We start from the raw sequence: 22,466 nt of genomic DNA on the forward strand, positions 1-22,466 counted from the left end.
GTTTATATTTTTTATCTACTCTTGGAGTAATGGCTCTCCCTTTAACAGGCTCCTCAAACACTTGTTTGGAGTGTTTTAGCATTCCGGGTAGCATAGGGAGACTCTGATATTGGCTGTGTGTGGACAACAGTGTATTAAAAAGAAAGTCGTCTTCAATGGGCTCTGAATGAAGGCTGACATTATGAAATGCAGCTGCTCTTGACACCACCTGTGCGTCGCCTGTACTATCCTCTGGTGGCGATGGTTTAGCTGGATAGCATTCTGGACTATTATCTGACACTGGTGCGTCATAAAGGTCCCATGCGTCAGGGTCATCATGACTCATTCCTGTATGAGTTGGGGATTGCATCATTGGTGGAGTGGCTACCGGTGATGGTTGCGGAGAGTGATGTGGGGATGGTGGCGGTGTTACTTGTTTAGCCACCTTTGCGTGTGGCTGTTTGTCTTTGTCTTGGAAGGCAAGCTTGCGTTTCATTTTGACTGGAGGAAGAGTGCTGATCTTCCCTGTATCTTTTTGAATAAAGAGCCGTCTTTGTGTGTGATCTGGCTCTATTGCCTGTAATTCCTGTCCAAATCTATGTGTCTTCATTTGTGTGGACAGTCCTTGTTCCTCAGTGTAGGAACTTGTTTTCGGTTCCGAGGCCGGAAATTTCGGTACCGAAACCTTTTCGGCTGCTTTTTTCAGCTCTGACGAAACCTTTTTTACTTTCGGCGTCGTGCTCTCTCGGTGCCGACCCGTTTCGGTGCTGCTGTCTCGGTGCCGAATCTTCTCTGAGCCCCTATCTCGGGCCAGAGATTGCTGTGTGCCGGTATCTCGACCGGAGTCGGATGACTTCGACACCAGCTCGCCCTTTTTCGGTGCTGATGAACGGTCACCTACTTTTCGGGTTAAGCCATGGCCTGTTGGCGGTGGCGTCCCCTGGGCTTTAGCGCTTTTCTCATGAGTTCTTGGTTTCGACGTCTTACTCACGGTTTTCGGCGTTTCCTCGGGATCGATCTCCTCAGAGTCCGACTCCTGGGTTGAGAATGTTTCTTCCTCCTCCTCGAAACACTCTTGTCCTGTCGGTGCCGACGCCATTTGCAGTCTTCTTGCTCTTCCGTCCCTGAGTGTCTTCCTGGACCGAAACGCTCGACAGGCCTCACAAGTATCCTCCTTGTGTTCTGGTGACAAACACAAGTTACAGACCAGATGTTGATCTGTATATGGATACTTGTTATGGCATTTTGGACAAAAGCGGAATGGGGTCCGTTCCATCAGCCTTGAAGAGACACGTGGCCGGGCCGACCAGGCCCCGACGGGGATGGAAGAAAACCCCGAAGGGCCACCGGAGCTCTTCTTAATTCGGTGTCGATCTGTTGTAACTAACCTGATACCGAACGCAAACAATACCGACGATTTTTCTGAGATTCTAACTAACTTTCCGACCCGAAACACGGAGCGAAAAGGAACACGTCCGAACCCGCGGAAAAAAAACAATCTAAGATGGAGTCAAAGCCCATGCGCAATGGAGTCGAAATGGGAGGAGTCCCTCGGTCTCGTGACTCGAAAAAAGACTTCTTCGAAGAAAAACAACTTGTAACACTCCGAGCCCAACACCAGATGGCAGGATGTGCACAGCATGTGTATCTGCAGCTACACATGCCATCGAATATATATATATATATATATATATATATATATATATATATATATATATATATCCTAGCCAGTAGGTAGATATCGTAATGTGTTTTTTGTTTTGCAAATAACTTTGGAGCAGTTTGACAAATCTTCATGAAATTTTCAAAGCTAGTATGCCGCTCACTTCAGTTTCTGTCTTGTAAATTATGGGGTAATTCGTTAAGCAGGAGCCAAGAAAAAAGGGGGTTCCCTAATGCATTTTCCCCATGCAATTTCCCATAAGGATTTTAGACACGACTACTGCCCGAACTGCTAGACGGGATTTCACCATATGTGGTAGAAAGCTAGTTGTTGGTCCAGAAAGCGCGCAATTTGTGAGTTGGTGTAAATCTGTTCAGTAGATTTAAAGTAATTAAAAAAACTAAATTGTATATCTTGGGATGCAGCCCCTCCGCAGATCCGACAGAGCTCATGCTGAGATGTGACTGGCTGCCAATACTTCAACTAGAAGTGTTGGCAGCCATTTTGGGACTCGGGTCAGATGAGTCCCCAAAATTAAGGTTTCAAAATAGGGAAGGTGGCAGGGTAGGAATAGGAATACCCCCTAGGCCTGGTGATGGGGTCGCACGGCGACCACGAAAGGGCCAAAAAGCTTTAAAAAAAAAAAAAATCTGCGAAACCATGGAGGATCTGTGGCTCCTGGGAATAATTGTTTGCATCTGAGTGCACGGGTGGGCCAGGTCCAGGGCATATTATAGTATAAATTATGGTGAGGGGATGCATGCGGCCCTCCATCTCCATGGCTGATATGGGCTCTGGGGACCACCACCTCCCCGGGCCAGGCAAATGTGTAATTGTGAGGAGGACGGCTGCGGGCCCCCCTTTGTAGGCCTTTTTCGGGCCCCGGGACCGCCAACTCCTCGGGCTGGGCAGAACGCCCTTCTAGTGCCCCTAAGGGCCCCGGGGACGACCAAATCAGCCAAAAGAGGGAGAGGGCACGCTTTCACCCCCCCTTCCAATAATTGGCCTGCCCCAGGGGGATGGGGTCCCCGGGGCCAAAATCAGCCCGGAGAGGGGAAGACGTATGGCCCCTGTCCACTGGTAAAATTTTGGATTGTCTGGGCCCTGGGATGGAACCCTGGGGCTACATTCGGCCCAGCAAGGGTGCTGGGGCAACGCGGTTCTCTCCTGTTTCATGAATTGGGACCCCTGGGACCAAAAATTGGCCTGGGGGTTCACGCACCCCCACCCCTGCCCTTTTATGAAATTTGGGGATGGAAGCCTGCGATGGGTTGGCAGGCCCCGTGGCCAGTCCCTGCCGCCCACAGCTGAAGGCTGCGCATGGCATGGTTTTGGATTTCCGCAGAGGGTTGGCTGCAGGTTCTGAGGGGGGTTGGTTGCAGGCCAGACGCGGTGGCCAAGCCCCGCTGCACAAAGCCGTAGGACATGCGTGGCGTGGGGTTGGTTGCTTACGGGGATTGGCTGCAGCCAGGCCCTGCTGCCAAGCCCCGGCGCATGGCCAAAGGGCGTGCGTGGCGTTGGATGACTACAGACGGTTGGCCGCAGAGAGTAGCCACAAGCCACGCCTTGCAGCCAAACCCCGTTGCAAACAGCCAAAGGGCATGCATGGCAAGGGTTGGATTAACAGACGGTAGTTCAGTATTACTTAACGTTAAAAAAAAACCTTAGAAATTCACTGAAAAAAACAAAGGTTACAGGGATGTTACAGTTAGGAAACAGAATTTGAAAAACCTTAGAAACTCACTAAAAAACAAAGGTTACAGGGACGTTATGGTTAGGTTCAGATTTTACATGCACAAAGCCATAGAAATTTAACACTTATAGTTATACTTATCTCAAGACTCTATAACTCGTACTCTAAGGTAACTATAACTCGCGCCCTCGCTATATACTGCTACTTACCCCACATATTAAATCAGTAATGCATCTTCTATGACATCATTTTTCAACATTTGTATTAAAATTATTGATGAGAAAACTGTGCATGGCAAGGGCCCGAGTTATAGTTACCTACCCCTTTCCCGCTTTTATAGACCACTAAGGGTGAAGTCTCCGAGAGATCCAGCATGAAGATGAACAGATAAGGAGGCACCTTGTCCTGCTTACCTACTTCTGAAGACCATGTGGGCTCTATTTGTGAATGGCAGCAGGGCGGTCTGCCTCTACAGACCCCGAAGGGTCTGCTTATGAGAAGTAGGGACATGTGAAGACAGAATGTGTTTACATTCTATATCTGCAGTCACAAAAGATGTTTCCATGCAGCAGGCATACTCTCCTAGATTCAAAAAGCAGTACCAACTTTTGGGACTCAATAAGGCTCTTGGAAGCAAAGTTGGCACTGAGCTGCACGGGAGGATGAAGCTAACTGCTCTGAGTCTATTAAAAAAGCGCTATATTAGAATCGTCGATGCTGAACATTCATTCACATGTGCCAAAAGAGTTCTGGAATGCAGACTGGATATTCTATTCTATTCTTGGGATTTATATAGTGCTTGGCTCCCCAACAGGCCTCCCAGCGCTAATAAACCACCACTCTAAGATGCTGATGCCTGCTTGATATTAGAATAGTTGGGTGTTCATTTGAATATGAATTATTTCTAGGTGCCATGCCTGTAGCACCAGTGTCCTGACTGCAGAGTGCAACAGCAGAACTGTCAAGGTTGCGCACACAGCTGCTTGAGCACAGCCGGTGCCCTTGCTGTTCCCACCTCAAATCAATGTACATGGCCTCTTGGCTGCCTGCAAAGATGCCCATCTGTATGGGATGACTCTCTGCTCAGAGGTTGCTTGGCCACTTTTCCAGATTGCTGATGCCAAGAGTGCATGGATGCCTAGAAGGAGCCAACAGTTGGATGACATATTGGTGTCTTCCAGGCTCTGCCCCCAATGCACCTGTTTGCAGCTGAAAGCCAGCAGAGGAACTGGCTCACAAATGCCACACAAGGGGCTACATACAGACGCCCTGGCCAATGTGGAAAGTGATGGGCAGGTTGCACCACTTCTGCGGAGCAGTGTCAAAGGTATAGTATTGCAGGTCAAACCAATAGTAAACAAGGGCTGGTACATAGGCAGTCTAACCATTATCCAGGGGCAAACCATGCATTTAAGAGAGAGGCACAGCCACAGCAAGTCTACTTGGCCACTCCAGACAACATGCATGAGTGCCACACATAATTGTTGCCTTTTTGTGTTGTGAAAGCCAAACAACTAGTATGTGAATGTGATAATATTAAAATAAGTCAATGGGCATGATGGTAAAGTTAGAATACCCTTTCCCGGAGCTACCAGGGCAGAGCAGGCTGACCTCAAAAACCATCATGAGCTCTGGTGGGAAGAAATGTGGGCATGTTTACATTTTCACATCTCCTTCAGATCCCACTGAAAATCAATACATAGTAGAAAATTAGCTTTTCTTCTAACAAACTAGGCCGATGGGGTTGGATGCAAAACTGCTGTAAGAATGGATTACAACTTGCAAAATCCGGTGTTCTGAGCTTTAAAAGAAACGATACGATGCTGAAAAGCTGGTTTTAAAGTGGAAAAGCAAATACAAATTTGTGACTATTTATGTACAGATGCAAAAACACAAGGGCTTCATGCCACTATGTCCACAGGAAGAAATGCTGAAATTAATCAGCACTGAGCAGAAGTAATGCCAATACAACATACATCTAAAAGGATGGTGGATATTTTTCCACATTCATGTGTAAAGCATGAAGACATTTGCCTGGAAATGCTAGATTTTTATGAAAATTGGGACATTTTATCCAATGACCTAAACTAAGATGACAGATTTTTCACCTTGGAAGAGGTAAATGAATTTTGTAAACACTTTTTCAGCAGACATGAGTAATTTGTGGGGAGTAGCATGAAAATTTCAGACCGTGAAAATTGAACTATACACTGAGTTGACCCAGTGCAGGCTGGAACATCTCTGGGCTCTAAGGAATCTCTGGGTCATGTACAAAGTACTTGCAGATCTAGAGATCTTACAACCCAACCCTAAGTCTGGACATAGGCACAAACAATGCAACTGCTACAGTGTTGTGCCAAGCCCAATCCTGTTAACATGATTCATATTTTGGTAGGTTGTGACAGGTCTTGTGGTTAACTCTGCTGAAAATGACAACAAAAAGCAATCAAACTGGCAGGACCATGCTTTCGTCTGGCCCTGAAAGCCACCTTCAGTTGCTAGTCTTTTCTCAATAGTACCCCAGGCTAGTCTCTTGTACATTCATTTATTAGCTAAGCTCTATGTGCCCACTGGACACATTTGCTCTTTAATGCACCTAACGTTGAGACACTTATGCATTTTTGCAATTAAAAGATTAAGAATGCTCCGGATCTTCCACAAAAATATATTAGTTAAAAACAAAGAAGAGACAATTAAAACATGCCCAACAATGATTATGTTCGGGACATCTAATTCACATATTTTAGGAGACCTTCAGGGAAAGCCGAAGCCACTTAATCCTGGCTGCAACTCTGGTGATCTAACATCGACAGCCGATTAATAAATCTAGCGGTCTAACTTGCTTCCAGATGCGTTCTGGGCAAGAGAGGGGATAAATTAAAGCGCACACTACAGGTGTGCAATCCTTTGACAAAGACAACATTTTGTGAGAAAAAGGGTTCCTTGTCTGAAATATGGATTATGAAGTGACTGAGTCAAGTACCAATGATGTATACAAACTGCTGGTAGATTAAGTCTCAATACCTTCCAGTATGCCTACTTTTAACTAGGGGATTAACACCAGAGACAGTACTCCCCAGCTCTGCCTTTTCTAGCACATTACAATATTTCTTGTGTTTGTGTTGGGCCTTACTAAGCTGTGTCTAGATCTGCTTATGCTTAGACACTACGCAACATACACAAATTTAAGCCTTGTCCCCTCTGACGAATGTCCTTATGGTAAATGTCAGCCCCCTCCCCACCCCCAAACCATAACTTAGGAGCCATGTTTCTAGAATGACCCCCTCCACTGAAAGATACTGATATCCTGCCGTTGCAAGTACCCTCCTGAATCCAAGAGATATTTTGTATTGGTCAATGTTTATAAGGTTTAAATAATTTGGTATTCAAGCATTAGTTTTATCATCATACATTAAGATGTTATCCCTTCAGAAGAGTTTATACGGAGAAGGATCCCTGTGATGTACTAAAATTGACGAACATTTTCAATTTCGAAAAACAATGACTCCAAACATTTAAACAATTTCCTATTCCAAATTTCTGGAGCAGAAATTTCTTTAGTCGGGCAGCGAATGTGTGAAATAGTTAATTTACAAATCATATAAACTCGCTGAAATAAAGTGTACTGATGTTTTTTTTAATCAGAACTGTCAGTAGGAAGTATTTCTCTGCTTAGGGTGTGCAAGACTCGTACGGTTTAAATATCCCATGTCGTGATGTGCATTAACCTGATACTGGGATATGCCTCGTTCTTGAGGGGTCTTGTGAAGTGTGTCAACGGGGATGCTGATGAAGGTTACTAAAAATTACACTGGTTTCCTTACATGTTTCTTTCTTAGAAATATCCAGCCTGACATACTGGTGGTTGTTGTTTTTCTGTATTCTTTCAATGTTTTCTCATCTCTTATTAATGTGTGCTCGTTGGGTGCAATGGGATGTTTTATTGATGCGCTCCCTGACTCTTAATAGTCTGATTTCACACTATTTATGGGTTTGTATTTGCTGCAAAGAGCGCAGATACTGGCTGCATCATCTCTGCATCAAATAGAACTGCTTGACACAAACAAATAGAGAATATATTTGTGTTACCAAAAAAATAAGGAGGCCAACATACAGAGAAACAAACAAAAGAAAGAGTTACAGAAACAACAATGTAAGTGCCAATGCTTCCCCACTAACAACCTTTGAACGGCGCAGAAACTACAGTCTTATGGAAAGAGAAGTGCGGGACAATCTGAGGAAGGTAAGAGTGGGAACATTTTTGTTAGAACTCGAGATTCCATACTGAAAGGGAACCCCCCGACAAATATTTTTAGACTTCGGTGATCCCGCCATGTAGGCACAAGGAACTCTGCTATCAGAGATTTGTAAAATGGAATTACAGCCTCACAAAATGAAGGACTGACACTAAAGGTAAAGAGGCATACCCAGTACCAATAGCCGGGTTGGATGGAGTTATCCTGTTGAGTGGAATCGTCAGTTTGCGCTTTCCAACTGTGATCCCGACCAACCTACAAATCATGTAACTTCGGGAATGGATCGGTGGTCCGGCTGGATGACACTCCCGGCTGTTACGCCGTGGGAGGAGGCAGTCAGTGGCAGTGAGTGAATGACAAGTACCAAGCGCTCGGAGGAGTCTGGTTGAGTGGGGTGAGTGCCATTCCACTCGGTGCATGACCTTTGTTTCACCTACCTCGGATATATGTCGGAAGCACGAGTGCTTCAAGCACCCATGGCTCAACAACGAGGTCGGAACAACAACCTCGTTCTCATCACTAATGCCTTTACCAGGAATGCCTTTACAATGATTTTTCGTTGTAAACGCATTCCTGGTAAAGGCATTAGTGACCAGCATACACAGTTCCAGCATGCTTCTCCCCTGGTTCCGCCCACCCCTAAAAATTACCGCGACCCCCCGATCCCCACAACTACCCCAACCCCCAAAATTACCACAACCCCAACCCCCCCTAAAACATAAACCACCCCAACCCACCCCTTAAACCGAAACCCTGGCACCCCCTCCAAACCCTAATCACCCACAGCCTCCCACCCCACAAACTAAAAATATCCCGAGTCCCCGCCCCTAAAACCTAAACACCCCAACCCACCCCTTAAACCTAAACCCTGACCCCCCTCCCAAACCCTAATCACCCGAGCCCCTCACCACACACCCCCAAAAAAAACAGCCCCAGTCCCAGCCCAACTTACCTCCTCCTTCACCGCGTCGACTCCGACTCCCTTCTTCTGTACCTTAACCACGCATGTACGTGGTTCAGACATGTGTGGTTAAGTTACGAAAACCAGGAAGCCGTGGAAAACGAAAGCGTTGTTTTGCTTTCGTTTTTCACGACTCTGTGGTTTTGGAGTTCCGGGTGTTCTCCCCCTACCTCTAGGATGACACCATCATAGAGAGGACTCACTAAGTGTGGCCAGAGAAAGACAAATCAGCCCACAGTCCTTGACAACTTGGCTCGGAGCACTTTTGTGGGTCTTTAAACATGTAGTTTTTTTCACAGTTTGGTAAGGTTTTTATTACAATATTTTACAACAACCAACAAAATAACTAAATAATGAATCCCTCTCCTCTCCCCAGCCTCTATATGGTCAGTAGTTTATATTATTGGACATTTGGGTCCCAATCAATTAGGATACTGATCCTGTGTGCCTCTTTTCTCTTCTGCGTTCAACTTGGACAGTTTGGTGTAATCTATAAGGCCCTTAAAGTCCATTCTCTGTCTGTTGTAAAGTGCCGAAGAAGGGAGTTCCATGTGGTGAAGAAGCCTGCACCCATGCATGCATGGCGTGACTTAGGTTTCCATTCCTACAATGACCCACAGGCTGTTACACTAACCTAAATGTGTGGTATGAAGGCTGACCCCCATTTAGTCAATGCTATCTGTTTGACTGACAGGAGAAGATGGTCAACGACTGACCCCCTTTTCAGTTCCCCAAACTACTTCTGTCATCCAATACAGAAAAATGCTTTCTGGGGTATCAAGGATCTTTAAACCCATTACTCCATTTACAGCAATGGCACTTCTTTCCATTACCCACTCATACATCTACATTTCCAAAGTATGTGAGATACTGCACCTATCTGGGAGCAGCCCCTCTAACGCTGGTGTGGTCTCATACTCTCTCTAGAGTGTAGATGCTGTGAAGTTCAGATCCACCGGAGAAGTATCTTCCCTGCTGATTTTCAACCCCGAGTAGGAGTAATTCCTCTATATGTGTTGGTCAGCATTAGACTTCATGTTGCTCTATGAAGGACTGGCCTAGCCTCTTTCCCCATGCTGAAACCCATCTCTAACTGGGGAGCCTCTTCCCGGGAAGCTTATAAATCCCAGATTATGGGTGAGTATCCTTTGCCATATTGTGTAACAATTTCTCAAACTGCGTAAGCAGACAGGTTGCAGCTACCTTGATCAGTGGTCAAAGAGCCCAAAGTTTAACTCGGATGTATCCAGATCTTTACTCTCCTTTTATCCCTAATTCTACTTTAATTTGGCCAAAAGATTTAATGGACCCTTCATCAAATAGGTCACCTATTCTGCCTTTATTTTCATGGATCACTTCACCGCTCTGGAGCCCCGGTCTAACCGCAAGGTTCCGCGGCAAAGGTAGCCCATGGCACAAGGGATCTCCGCGTGTTAACTGATCTGGGCTTGGGTACCAGGCAGGCTAGGTTATTCCCAAAGAGGTTGTTCTGCCGGTGACTGGTCCAGGAAACCTCAATGCTTCTTAGTGTCAGCGTTGGCCCATTCTAGAAGAACTCTTAAGTGATTGACCCAGTAGTACTGTTGTGCTGTGTTGTTGTGTACTTCTGTTCAACCTCTAGGGTGAGGGCCTAAAACACAACTAAAGGTCTCTATAATACCATCATCTTGATGGCTGCTATCTGCCCCAGCCAGGACAGCGACTACGCCAGTGCTGCAGATCAATTCTAATAGCTTGCATAAATGGAAGAAAGTTGGCTGTGGAGATCACGCACACAGTTGCTGCTCATTCTAACTCAATACCTTATGGATGGAGTACTGCCACAATAGGTTTTCTTAGATTTGCTGTCAATCAAAGCCTCTCATCTCTACATGTTACTTTTAAACGGTGTTATCACTCTGAATGTCTTTAATTTTCTAATCAGTGGCAGGTAAGAGTTTGCGGGATTGAGAAATATACCAGTATATCATCCATAAAGAGGGGCAGCTTAAATTTACCCGGCGCATGTTTTATGCCTACAATGTCTCTTGCTTTACAGCCACTTCTGTGAGATGCTCCTGTTTGTGTAAAAAGCAGAGAGGACAAAGGGTAGCCCTACCTTGTACCCAACTTATGTTTGCCAATGTGTCTTCTACGCTGTTAAGTTGTATCAGACACACCTGATCCTTAATATCTATTACGCCAAAATTTCTGAGACACCTCTGTAGCAAATTAACGTTTGCTTAGCTTTCTAAGGATCCTTTCCAATCTAACCGCGACTTGATATGATGACCAGAAGTCAACATTCCTCATGTGCCCAGCCCTGTTACTCCCTCAATTATCACTCAGAGAAAATACATGCTTGTGAGTTTCTCCCCGTCTGTCTGCTCCTACACTAAATCCACCACCACAGGGCCTCACTTCGGCACACGGTTTCACCTATTTAACCACTTCCACAATACTCAACGTGGTTTTGGCACACAACATCCCTTGCTCTATCTTGCCGCTCCACGACCACCACTATGATCTACACTTTAACTTGCTCTTCTTACTACCCACTGCCCCCTGTTCTTTCACACTTTCTATTCCTCACTTCCACTCATCTGTCTGAATTCCTCCCTTGGTACATATCCCATCTTCAGAGCTGCTAACCCTTCATATGCTCTACTCATCCTTTTAGGCTACAAAATAAAAAAATCTTGACTTTCTGTTCCAGGGTGTACTCTGTCTACCCTTCATTTTCAATCCCTACCCGCAATATTTTTTCTCAGCTGTTATATTTCCCTTACTGAAAATCCCATGGATGACGATTTGTCTCCTTTTATTGTCCAGCATCCCAACTACCTTTCTTCATTTCAATATACTGCAACGCCTAGTTTTTAACCAGTGTACCACCTACCTCTCTTCTAACAGCCATCTAAACCCACATCAGGCTGGTTTCTGTGTTCTTCACTCAATTGTAAACACATCCTGTCATGCTGCCAACTTTCTCTCCTTTGCTCACTAGCATCACCTAGCCTGTTCTCATTTTTTACTGATCTATCTGTGGTGTTAGACCTACACTGCTTTCCGCCCTCCACACAGTGTGTTTCAGTTACTCTGCTCTTCAGTGGTTCTCTGGAGATTTTTCATCCCTCTCTCCTTCAAGATTGTAGGGCTCCAGCACTCAACACTGACAATTAAAGCAGCCAAGATCCCTCAAGAGTCAGTCTGTCTTAAATCCACTCATGTGCTCCACTCTCATCACTTCTCTTGCAGGCATGATTTCATTCTTCAGCCTCTCGGAAAACTGCCATGTTGATGACACACAAACCTCCTTCTCCTTTCCCACCCTCTCCTCCTACCTCCAATCACACATATCTGACTACTTTACGGCCTTCAGTTCTCTCTTGTTAAACTCTTCAAAATTGAGGACCCTACTTTGCTCCTACCTCTGCACAACCCACCTGCCAAGTTCTATTCACTTTCCTCACGCATCTCAACTAACACCTCTGTCAGGAACTTCGAAGTTCTCTCCAATCCCTCCATGCACATGGAGTAGTCTATCCCTGCTACAGTCACAGCATCACAATATTCGGTTCTAAATATAACAGAAATTAGCCCATGACAACCATACCACATCGTCAAGGATTTAAATCGATTCACTAATGCTTAGTAAATTAGATGAGTATGTCAGCCTGCTCCTGGGGTTGCCTTAATGTTCCTTCTCATCAAAAACAAGCTTTTTGATTTTGCCACTGAAACTTTATTTAACCAGCCAATGCATACGACCTTCCCCATCATATCTAGTCATGAAGCTGGGCAGCTCTCTGCTAAAAACGGCCAACTGCAAATTACTCTGAAATGCCATCTACTGAGAAGAGAAAAGGAAACAACTAATGATACACACTGCACCGAACTTGTAAACAGGTTCATCATGCTATCATATTATGAGCCGGGCCACTGGAATTTTCTCGATTCTGAAACCAGTTAGTGTCCGGCATAATCATGGATTTGCTGCATCTGCCACTTAAAGCAACATTTGCTGCATAATTTGCAAATTTCATTAAAAATATGTTTCCAACTCAAATGCATCGAACGTTTCTAAACAAATTGTGCTTCACTTAGCTCACAGCTCTGCCAGGTCCTCTGGAAAGCTGGTCACCTTTCAGTTGTTGACTGCGGTATTCAAGTACTAAACTGGTACATATGCAGTTCAACTTTACTCAGACACTATAAGTAATTGCTAGAATAAGAAAGCACCACAATACTGCTCCTACAAACTGTGCAGCATTACGCTGCATAATCTGCCTTTTGTTGTTGCATAATCCAGTCAACCCTGCCGCACAATTAGGTCCTCCGTGGCTGTCTATTTCAAGTGGCCCTGCCTAGGAGACACTGTTGCTTTCTCTACGTCCAGTTTGTTTCTGCTTCATAACATGTTTGGTTCAAGTACTTAACCAAGACCACCTATGTTCTGTTTTTTTTTACCTTATTTAAGACATCTGATGGATATGTCATGATACTTGCTGCTTGATCAGTAAACACGGACAGACAGACATACATACATCTGGGACAAATGAAACGTGATTGGCAGTGGCTTCCATATTAAATGTAATTATGCAAGCTCTAGCAAGCATTTCCATGATGTAAGATAAAATATGTGATTTTCATTGGGAAACAAAAACAAATTACCTGTAGGCATTTTTGGAAACAGGGCGTGGGTCAAACTTGAAGAAGATGATGCACATGGGGGAGGTTTCTGGGGTCTGCGTTCCTTGTAATCGGGGTGGTGTAGGTTATGAAGCCAGATCCTGCACGTGGAAAGAGCAGAAGAGATCAATATTAAACACCAGTCAAAGTGCATAAAAAAATTATGTGAACATTGATCCCGAGCGCAATAGGTATGGGGTCAAAAGCTTAACAATATTCTTGAACTATAACTTTCGACTGGAGGTAACTGCACATAAAATAAAATAAAAAATACACTTTAAATGAAAAATAAATGCAAGTTAAACTGATCTTCATTGTGCTGGAGATCCCCTCCTTTCCTCTGATCACGCGGCAATTCAGGGCCCTCATTTACTGAGCAGGACGATTATTCTTTGTCAAAAACTATGGGAACTGTTTTGCTACAATTAAAAAAGCTTGGGAACGTCTTTCCAATAGATCCCGCCCAATTCAACCTTGGTTATTAAGGAACGATTGGAAGCTCCAAAAGCACGCGCCTAGCAGTGGATCGACTTCCGCTCGCGCGGCCGTTTAAAGCTCCCCGCGTTCCCATTAAAACCAACAGGACACCAAAGGCACATTTATCTTAATGAGGAACATTTGTCTGCATCAAACATGGGAGCTCTCACAGCTTCCAGCGTGCTTTAAATGTGAATTTAATATGGTGTGATCAGAAGAGAGGCAATGACAGGTGAATATTAACCGAGCCTTGGAGAAGCGAGTACTAGACTGCAATCCATCTTCTTACGCTGCTGCCAAAAGCGAGGGCAAGGATGGTCCCCATTTGACAGGTCTCTGCTGATATCTTCCTTCCTAAAGCATCTACTTTTATTTAAAATCATGCTAACCAGCCAATGGGCATCCGAGTGATTGCTGATGGAGGAGAAAGGTGCGTGCAAAGTACATGTGCAGTGACCAGATAAGACAGCTCAGAGCAGTCTCTGAGCAGGAGCTTAGCTTGGTCAATGATGTTAGGAGGTGTGAGCCTGAGATATCAAACAAGAAATGAGGCGTATCCACCTAACTAGGAGACGATGGGCTGGGGCCACTGAGGGAGCAAACACCTAGACAACTGTATGATACTGAGCTATATTATGCATCTGATGGTGACAGGAATTGTGTCTAATGTGCACTGTTACTGTAGAGTGACACGGAAATGTGTCTTGAGCGGGATGCATTACTGATGTAATAAACACTGAACCATGTGGATGGCTTGAAGCTGAGTGAAGGTGCTAGGAGCTATTTCCTCAAACATTGGCATGTGACACTGGCACGTGACAAGACACCACAATGTGATGACTTGAAGGGAGATAAAAGTAGAAAGGGTAGATGGAATCAGGGTGAGAATGAGATACATTGAGTCCAAGTCAACACCCCGCACCCACCTCCTCTGTTGCAGATGATGGGTCTACAGGTAGATGCAAAAGTAAAAACGCAAGTGGACGCAAAAAGTACATAAGGATATCTGTAACACAAAAGCATTAACCCGCTAAGCTACCTTCATTAGACTACAAAAACGTTAGATCTAGCATTACATGCAGTGCTGAGGTGCAAGTACATGAACCATCTAAGCTATTATAACACAACAAACTGTGATGATTGGCCTGTCATAGTGTGCTCCATTCTTTTATTTTTCTCAGTATTTTCATGCCAAGCCTGAAAAAACAAATCATGAATACCGTCATAAATCATTATTTTACCATTTGACATAACCTAAGGCAACTAATACAAGATGAAAACCAGTCGAAGTAATTGTAGAGTTGTCTATAGAGTGTTCTCAAATATATTTAATGCAAACAGAGGCAAAATTGCTCTGTAAAAGAAAAAGAATACAGAAGTTTTTACACAAACTGCTATATAAATACTATTTCCCCACCTTTGTGTGTCCACAGAAAACACAAATGTCCAGTATTTTTTTCTCAGAAAGGTGGCAACCCTTCCTGCAGGTCTCCAAAGAAGATGGGCACACCAACTGGATGCCCATAATAATTGGTAAACCCCACAGCTTGATGCCCCCTCCCCACCGCACCAACAGACAGGCTGGTGTGACTAATACTTCTGGAACATGGCAGTCAAGTTTCCCTCCATCACAGAACAGGTACAGCACACCATGAGCAGTGTAACCATCACTCATAAAACAGGCAGTCGGGCATTAGCAGTGCAAGCCTGCCTCTCTTACAGATCAGATACACCCACGTGCATCAGTTGACAAGTTCCCGATCTTCACTGAAGTACATGAGAGTACACATCACACCACAGGTACAGCTGGACATCAGCAGTGCAGGCCTTTCACGCCTCATGAAACAGGTACCATATAGGCAGAAGGAAGAACTTCCCTCCTTCGCAGAACAGATGCAGTACTGTGGGCGGTAGAAGCTTCCATCCCTGACACTACAGCAGCAGCAGCAGTCCTACTATCGTAGATCAGTTAATGGTCAGGAAGAATCAGTGAAGCCACCTCTCTCAAATAACAGGTACAGTGTAGTCTCAGCAGCAGTGCAAACACCCTTGCATATTTAATGCATATGTTTCAGTATGGCTATCTGGGTTGGTAAGTGCATGGATGTTTTTTTTTTTTATTCTTCTTATTCGTTTTCAGATAAAAAAGGACACAAACAATAATAGCCTGCAGCAGGCATAGACCTGTATGATAATTTATAATCTTGGGTATAAGAGTTACGGTACATGGGCAAAGTGGTGAATGCAGTGGCATAATTGCACAACTCAATGTTCTATTCAAATGCAGCCTTCGGATCACCTCTCTCGCCCCTTTCTCCTCAATGGGCTTTTCATGAGGACCCTACCTTTTCCCATTTCCTGGGGCATCCTCTGCTTTGGTAAATCGTCCTTTCTGCAAGCATGAACCAATCTATGTCTTGCTGCCAATCCTCTTGCGCCGGTGGTTTGGTCATGCTATAATTCTCTTAGCAACTCCTAGGGCAAGGGACAACCAAAGTTTGCTGTATCTAGGTGGCGACTTATCACCCCAAACATTTAATACCCAACACTTAACTGTGTCTGAAATGGGGTATCCCGTCACATTTTTCACTGTGTCCCTGATGGACGACCGGTAAGATTTTATTCGCGAGCAACTCCAGAACACATGTAGGATGGCCCCTTCCTCCCCACAGCCCATCAAGCAAGCTGGGCATCTGCTGATGACATGCAGGGTAGTACGGGAGCAAAAGGAGTGGTACAGTAGGTGTAGCTGGACCAGTCTAAAACCAGATTTGATGGCAATTTCTCTGGGCGCCTTGGGGCCGCCTCCAATTCACGCTCCTCGAATTACCCCACCTCTTTCTGCCATTTAACTTTGCGTGTCCGCAGGGTGTGGGGGCGTTGTTTAGCATTTTTATTTTTATTTTTTATAAATCAGGGAGATAGCTTTACTACACGGTCGTTCTGATAAGCTACGGTCCTCTAATGGGGAGGATTCCTCAATTGTCATGCCTTTCGATACATATGTGAGGCGAGGCATGTGTAAGCTGGATACAGCTGTCGCTTTGTGTATGCGCTAGTTGGTACTGGTCTGTCAGTTCTAACATTGTCCGTGGTGCCACCTCCTGCCATCCGTCACCCTGTTTGGTGATACTGATCAGTCTCCATTTTCTGAATCCCTGAAGTTTGCCAACCTCTAATAGTAGGTCGCTTGACCATAGGGGGGTCATTTCGGTTAGTCATTTGGACCTATAGAGTGGCCCCTCATAGCCCTCTCTACCCCATGCAAGTCTGTCAATTCATTTTGCTGGGGGTAGACAGAAGCTGGGTGGGCAGGGAATGAGTGAGCTCACGGACAACAGAGGGTGGGTGGAAGGGCCTGGGGAAGCAAGCTGAAAATGGAGAGAGCAGGCAGTGCTCGCCAATCACGCGGACAACGAAGGGCGGGCTAGAAGCACCCAGATACTGGCGGGTGGGAAGGGATGGGGAAGCGAATAGACAATGGAGGGTGGGCAGGCAGGACTGAGGGAGCAAGTGGACAAGGGAGTAATGGAGAAGGAAGAACGGCAAGGGAAAGCAGGTGGGGAGGAAGCATAAATGGCAACTGAGGGAGGGCGAGAAAGAGGAACACAAAGGGGGAGAAGTCCATAAGTGAGACAGCTGGAAAACACACACTCACTGAGTGTTTAAACAAAAAGAAAAAAGTAGTGCTCGAAAAATGAGCGGAGGAAGGATCCAAGTAATGTGTCCATGCTCCTGGGAGGGACAGACACAAAAAGAAGGAGGAAACCCTATGGAAGCTAACAAATAAAAAGCAAGCAAATGAGTGACAATGAAGTGAAAAAATGGTAAGCAATGGGCGGGCCCCAAGCACACTGTGAGACAGTATGTCTTGCAAAAGACAACGCTTGTGTGTCTAAGGCAAGACCTAAAAGGGAGCTTAATGGTGGCATGAATGCGAAAGACACCTCACCTCTGGATGCCATGTCCCAGACTCACCTTTAAACATTACTCTGATATTACATTGCCTACTGCTAAGGGAAAAGGAGTGAGTTTCACAAGACAGAAGTAGAAAACACTTGACTGCGTCCCACATCAGCAGATGACTGCAATGGCCACATATTTCATGTTGATTTATTCTGGTTTTTACAACTGTGGGCCCTCATTTCGCTAGTAAATCAACACACACAGGCTGTGCATCACCGTGCGCTATTACAGCATAGATTTTCCGTGCAATGTAAGAAAGAGAGGTTTCTACTGGGGTCTAACTAGAAGTTTATCACTAGTAATGGCCACACTAGCATGTCTAGTATGCTATACAGGTGCACAAAATCTACTCACTGTCATTCCATGAGTTTTACACCATTCCCACACATACCAGGACCACCAGGAATGATCAAAGAGCTACTAAAGTGCACTGCTTCACTTCAATCACTGGCTGTGGAAGGCTACCATTTCCCTTCCATGCAAGAACCCTGGCACGGTGCAAAGCACTGGATGCACCTTTATGCGGAGGCATAAAATATCAATTAACCTCTTGGCTCATTATCCGCTGAATCTACCCCGAAAGAGCTGAAGGTCTACTGGGCTAAACCCAACAAGCATGACAAAGCCAAGATATCTGGCTTTCATTCCGAGTCCTGGCTGAAGCATCAAAAATGCCTGCTACAGTAAAACAAAATAAAAAAAAAAGAAAAACAAAAGCAAATGTTTTCTCTAAGATTGATAAAGAATTGAATATGTGATTATTCAAGGCACTTTTTAGATGTGAAATAGCCCCACATGAATTGTAATACAAGTTCTTGACTGGAGGGAGAATGATTCACTAAAAAGCCAATTGCTTGGAAAGATAAATACTCCTGTGGGCAAAGTTAAGGTTCACTCTAGGGAAATATTAAAAGAATTAGTTACATTAGGTAACACACAGCATCACTGTCGAGCTGGACCTAAAAACAACAACAAAAAAGATGGGGAAGGGAGGGGGCTGAGAAGTGCTCATTTTCAATACAAACAGAAAATGCTGCTTGTAGCTAGCTACATCTTAAGACACAATTACCATATTAAAAGAAGTCGAAACATGACAGAATGTAAAAGGGAATTTCTAATATCACACAATAAACAAAGTCGCCCGCAGTGAAAACTGAAATGCATTTAAATTCAAAGAGATCAAGAGACTAACTCCTGTTCCCACGCCTGCTCAGGCTCGTGTTCTCTCCCCGAAGCCATGACGATCACCTGCTGCTTATTTGTCAATTAATTACCGCCTTATCCCATCCATCAGCCGGAGCGGCTGATTGCAATTAATGGCATTGTTTCTTTATTTAATGCTGAATACTATTAGCGCGTGAGATTTATGGCTGGACGTGTATTCTGCATCTGTGAGCAGTGGAGGCGCCGGCCTTTAACGGATGGGTCAGGCCATGTGTATGAGAGCCTGCTGGGCCACCTATGGATTCTTATCCACGCACCTCAATGGGCCAGGCTGGATTCCTGGATGGGTCAGACCATGTGTACAGAATCACACTGTGTATGAGAGCCTGTTGGGCCACCTATGGATTCTTATCCACGCACCCCAATGGGCCAGGCTGGATTCCTGGATGGGTCAGACCATGTGTACAGAATCACACTGTGTGTGAGAGCCTATGGCCACCTATGGATTCTTATGCACGCACCTCAATGGGCCAGGCTGGATTCCTGGATGGGTCAGACCATGTGTACAGAATCACACTGTATGAGAGCCTGCTGGGCCACCTATGGATTCTTATCCACACACCCCAATGGGCCAAGCTGGATTCCTGGATGGGTCAGGCCATGTGTACAGAATCACACTGTGCATGAGAGCCTATGGCCACCTATGGATTCTTATCCACGCACCCCAATGGGCCAGGCTGGAATCCTGGATGGGTCAGGCCATGTGTACAGAATCACACTGTGCATGAGAGCCTATGGCCAACTATGGATTCTTATCCACGCACCCCAATGGGCCAGGCTGGAATCCTGGATGGGTCACTACCAATGACCTTCCTCCTTGATGTAGTGACCACATATATCTGTTATGTTATATAACATTGATTTGTATAGCACACTAATTACCCGAGAGGGTATCCAAGTCCTTGAGCAGGTGTGTGGTTTGGGGTCCCCAAGGTGCTTATACGAAGAGCCAGGTCTTCAGCTTCTTGCGGAACTCAAGAAATGAGTTTCAAGGACTTTCCCACATATATCTGCCTCAAGGAGCTAGGCCAGGCTGTGGGGACCCTAATATCCACTCAGGTCAGTCGATACAGACTGCCACATCACATAGACAATTACACACTGCCTGGGCTGTTGCCTACAAGCTACCCAAGGTGGCAGGCTAGAACTACTTGAGTCAACAGGTGTAGCTGGGCACACACTTTTCCACTCCTCCCACACTGATGCTTTACCTCTACCCCAAGTCTGAGTCGTCAGGCCCTCCATGGCGGCTTAAAGATGCGACATGTGAAAGAGCATGTGCTGCGACTATAGGGAGAACTGGGGGCACCACTGTTGGACCACCAACCCTAGCTTACAAAAGCATCCCGCGGCAGGGACCTTTAAATGTCATGAAAATGGTAAACCATGAACCACCAAGACTTGTCTGTTAAAACGTACCTAGTATCTGAACGATCACTGCAGAGCTTATAGTGCACATTAGAATATATATATAAATATCTGAACGATCACTGCAGAAGTTATAGTGCACATCAGAATATTTTTTCTCTAATCAATATCTGTACCCAGAAAAGGTCACGGTTAACCGAATGGTGCCAGCTGGAGTTCTGACCACGTCTCCCTGCTAGATGCTAAATGCTAAACCAGTGCTAAATGGTGAACCCCGGATTTCAATAATGATTCAGTGGGGGTGCCCGGGTTCCAGTAATGATAAAGTGGGGGTCCACAGAAGTCAAAAGGTTAAGAACCACTGTTAAAGAGAAAACTGGGAGAAGATTGAAAAAGGAACACCCCCTTCTATTGACCCCAGTGACTGTGGTGCCATGCATGTCCTGGCAACGGAACCATGGGACACTCCTCCTGCCCACTGGTAAAATGTCTCACACGTTGCTTAATTCTGCAATTTCACGCCCTCGAGGCCTTTCCGATTTCACATTTTCCCACTTAGCCCAAGGGCACCCCGGGGTCTTGGTCGGATCTTTCATGCAGATCAGGAGGGGCTCCTCTCGGCAGCACTGACCAACACCCCAATCCTTCGCCCACCGCACCTTTCAGCCGGTGACCAGCTGCTGGGATGTGTCGACGGGGCCCAGAGAACAATTACAGCATCCTGCGGCCGGTGCCAACTCGGGGGCACCCTCCAGGCCAGGGACTCTGGTCTGCCGCCCAGCAGTCTGGGCTTCGGTGCTGAAAGGGGGGAACCCAGCGACAACTGCAGCTTGTTACCCAGAAACTCAGTGTGACTGGAGGCTCGATGGCCGGCGAGCACGTACTTGCGTTGGCACGGGGTGGGGTGGAGGTTTGGGAGGAAGACACCTGCTCCTGGCACACCGTACCCACATGGTGTCCAGCTTCACCCATGTAACTTCAGAGCTCATGCACTCTCGTCTGCCCACCCCCCCCTCTTTTTTCATTATTTTGCTTCGAGGTTGCTTCTAAACACGTGCCATTTCGGTCTAACTCTTCGGAAACGGCTCCATCCTGTCCTCGTCCTGCTACTAACGCGATATCTCCAAAAACCAACGGACTACTCCTTCTGTGGCCTCTGGAGGAGAAAACACATGTCAACATGGGGCCGCTAGATCCGGGCACAGCTTGAGGCCCAAACAGACATAAGCCTGTAAAGAGGGTTTCCAGAACTGGACACAACGCTCTGAATGAGACCGTAAGTAGACGCATCACTAGAGAAGACCTCTAGAACCGAGCACTGCAGCCCACCCGATGCCTCCAACACTGGACACAATTATCAGATGATGGCTTCCAAACTGGGCAGGATTCTTTAGCAGAGCCCTCTAAACTGAGCACAGTACTGCAAATAGGGTCGTTAACTAATACCTCCAAAACTACACTCAACGCTCCTGCTGAAGTATCCAGGACTAGGCACAGTACTCCAAATGGGGCCTTTAACTGATACCTTCAGAGCAAAATGCAAGACCCTTGCTGAGTACTCCAAATGGGGCCTTTAACTGATACCTGCAGTATTAGATGCAAGTCTCCAGCTGAGGTCTCCAGAACTAGGCAGAGTACTCCAAATGGGCCTCTAACTGATACCTGAAGGACTAGATGCAAGACTCTAGCTGAGAACTAGGCATAGTACTCCAAATGGAGCGTCAGTTACCACCATACCTAAATGCAAGTCTGGAACTGAGGTCTCCAGAACGAGGCACAGTACTTCAAATGGGCCTCTAACGGATACCTCCATGACCAGATGTAAGACTCCAGCTGAGGTTTCCATAACTAGACAGAGTACTCCAAATGGGCCTCTAACTGATACCACCATGACTAAATGCAAGGCTCGAGCTCAGGTCTCCAGAACTAGGCAGAGTACTCCAAATGAAGCCTCTGATACCGCCACAACTAGATGAAAGGTTCCAGCTGAGGCCTCTAGAACGAGGCATAGCACTTCAAATGGGGCATTTAAATGATATCTGCAGAACTAGATGCAAGACTCCAGCCGAAGTATCCAGAAGTAGGCAGAGTACTCCAAATGCGGCCTTTAACTGATACCTCCAGAGCTAGATGCAAGACTCCAACTGATGTCTAAAGAACTAGATACAGTACACTAACTGAGGCCTCTAACTGATACCTCCAGAATGA

The 22,466-nt window shown here is 45.7% G+C and overlaps 1 protein-coding gene across 3 annotated transcripts in view; it reads right to left on the reverse strand.

Annotated features, from left to right (window-relative positions):
- TANGO2 (transport and golgi organization 2 homolog) overlaps positions 1-22,466 on the reverse strand; it is a 379,061-nt gene that overhangs the window by 231,581 nt on the left and 125,014 nt on the right. For all 3 annotated transcript variants that reach the window (XM_069215283.1, XM_069215284.1, XM_069215285.1), the window contains one exon: positions 13,206-13,324. In XM_069215283.1, the coding sequence (XP_069071384.1) occupies positions 13,206-13,261 (56 nt within the window). In that variant the 5' untranslated portion in view covers positions 13,262-13,324. The remainder of the gene's footprint in view (positions 1-13,205; positions 13,325-22,466) is intronic.

This window comes from Pleurodeles waltl, chromosome 11 (assembly GCF_031143425.1).
Source record: "Pleurodeles waltl isolate 20211129_DDA chromosome 11, aPleWal1.hap1.20221129, whole genome shotgun sequence".
Classification (NCBI taxonomy): domain Eukaryota; kingdom Metazoa; phylum Chordata; class Amphibia; order Caudata; family Salamandridae; genus Pleurodeles; species Pleurodeles waltl.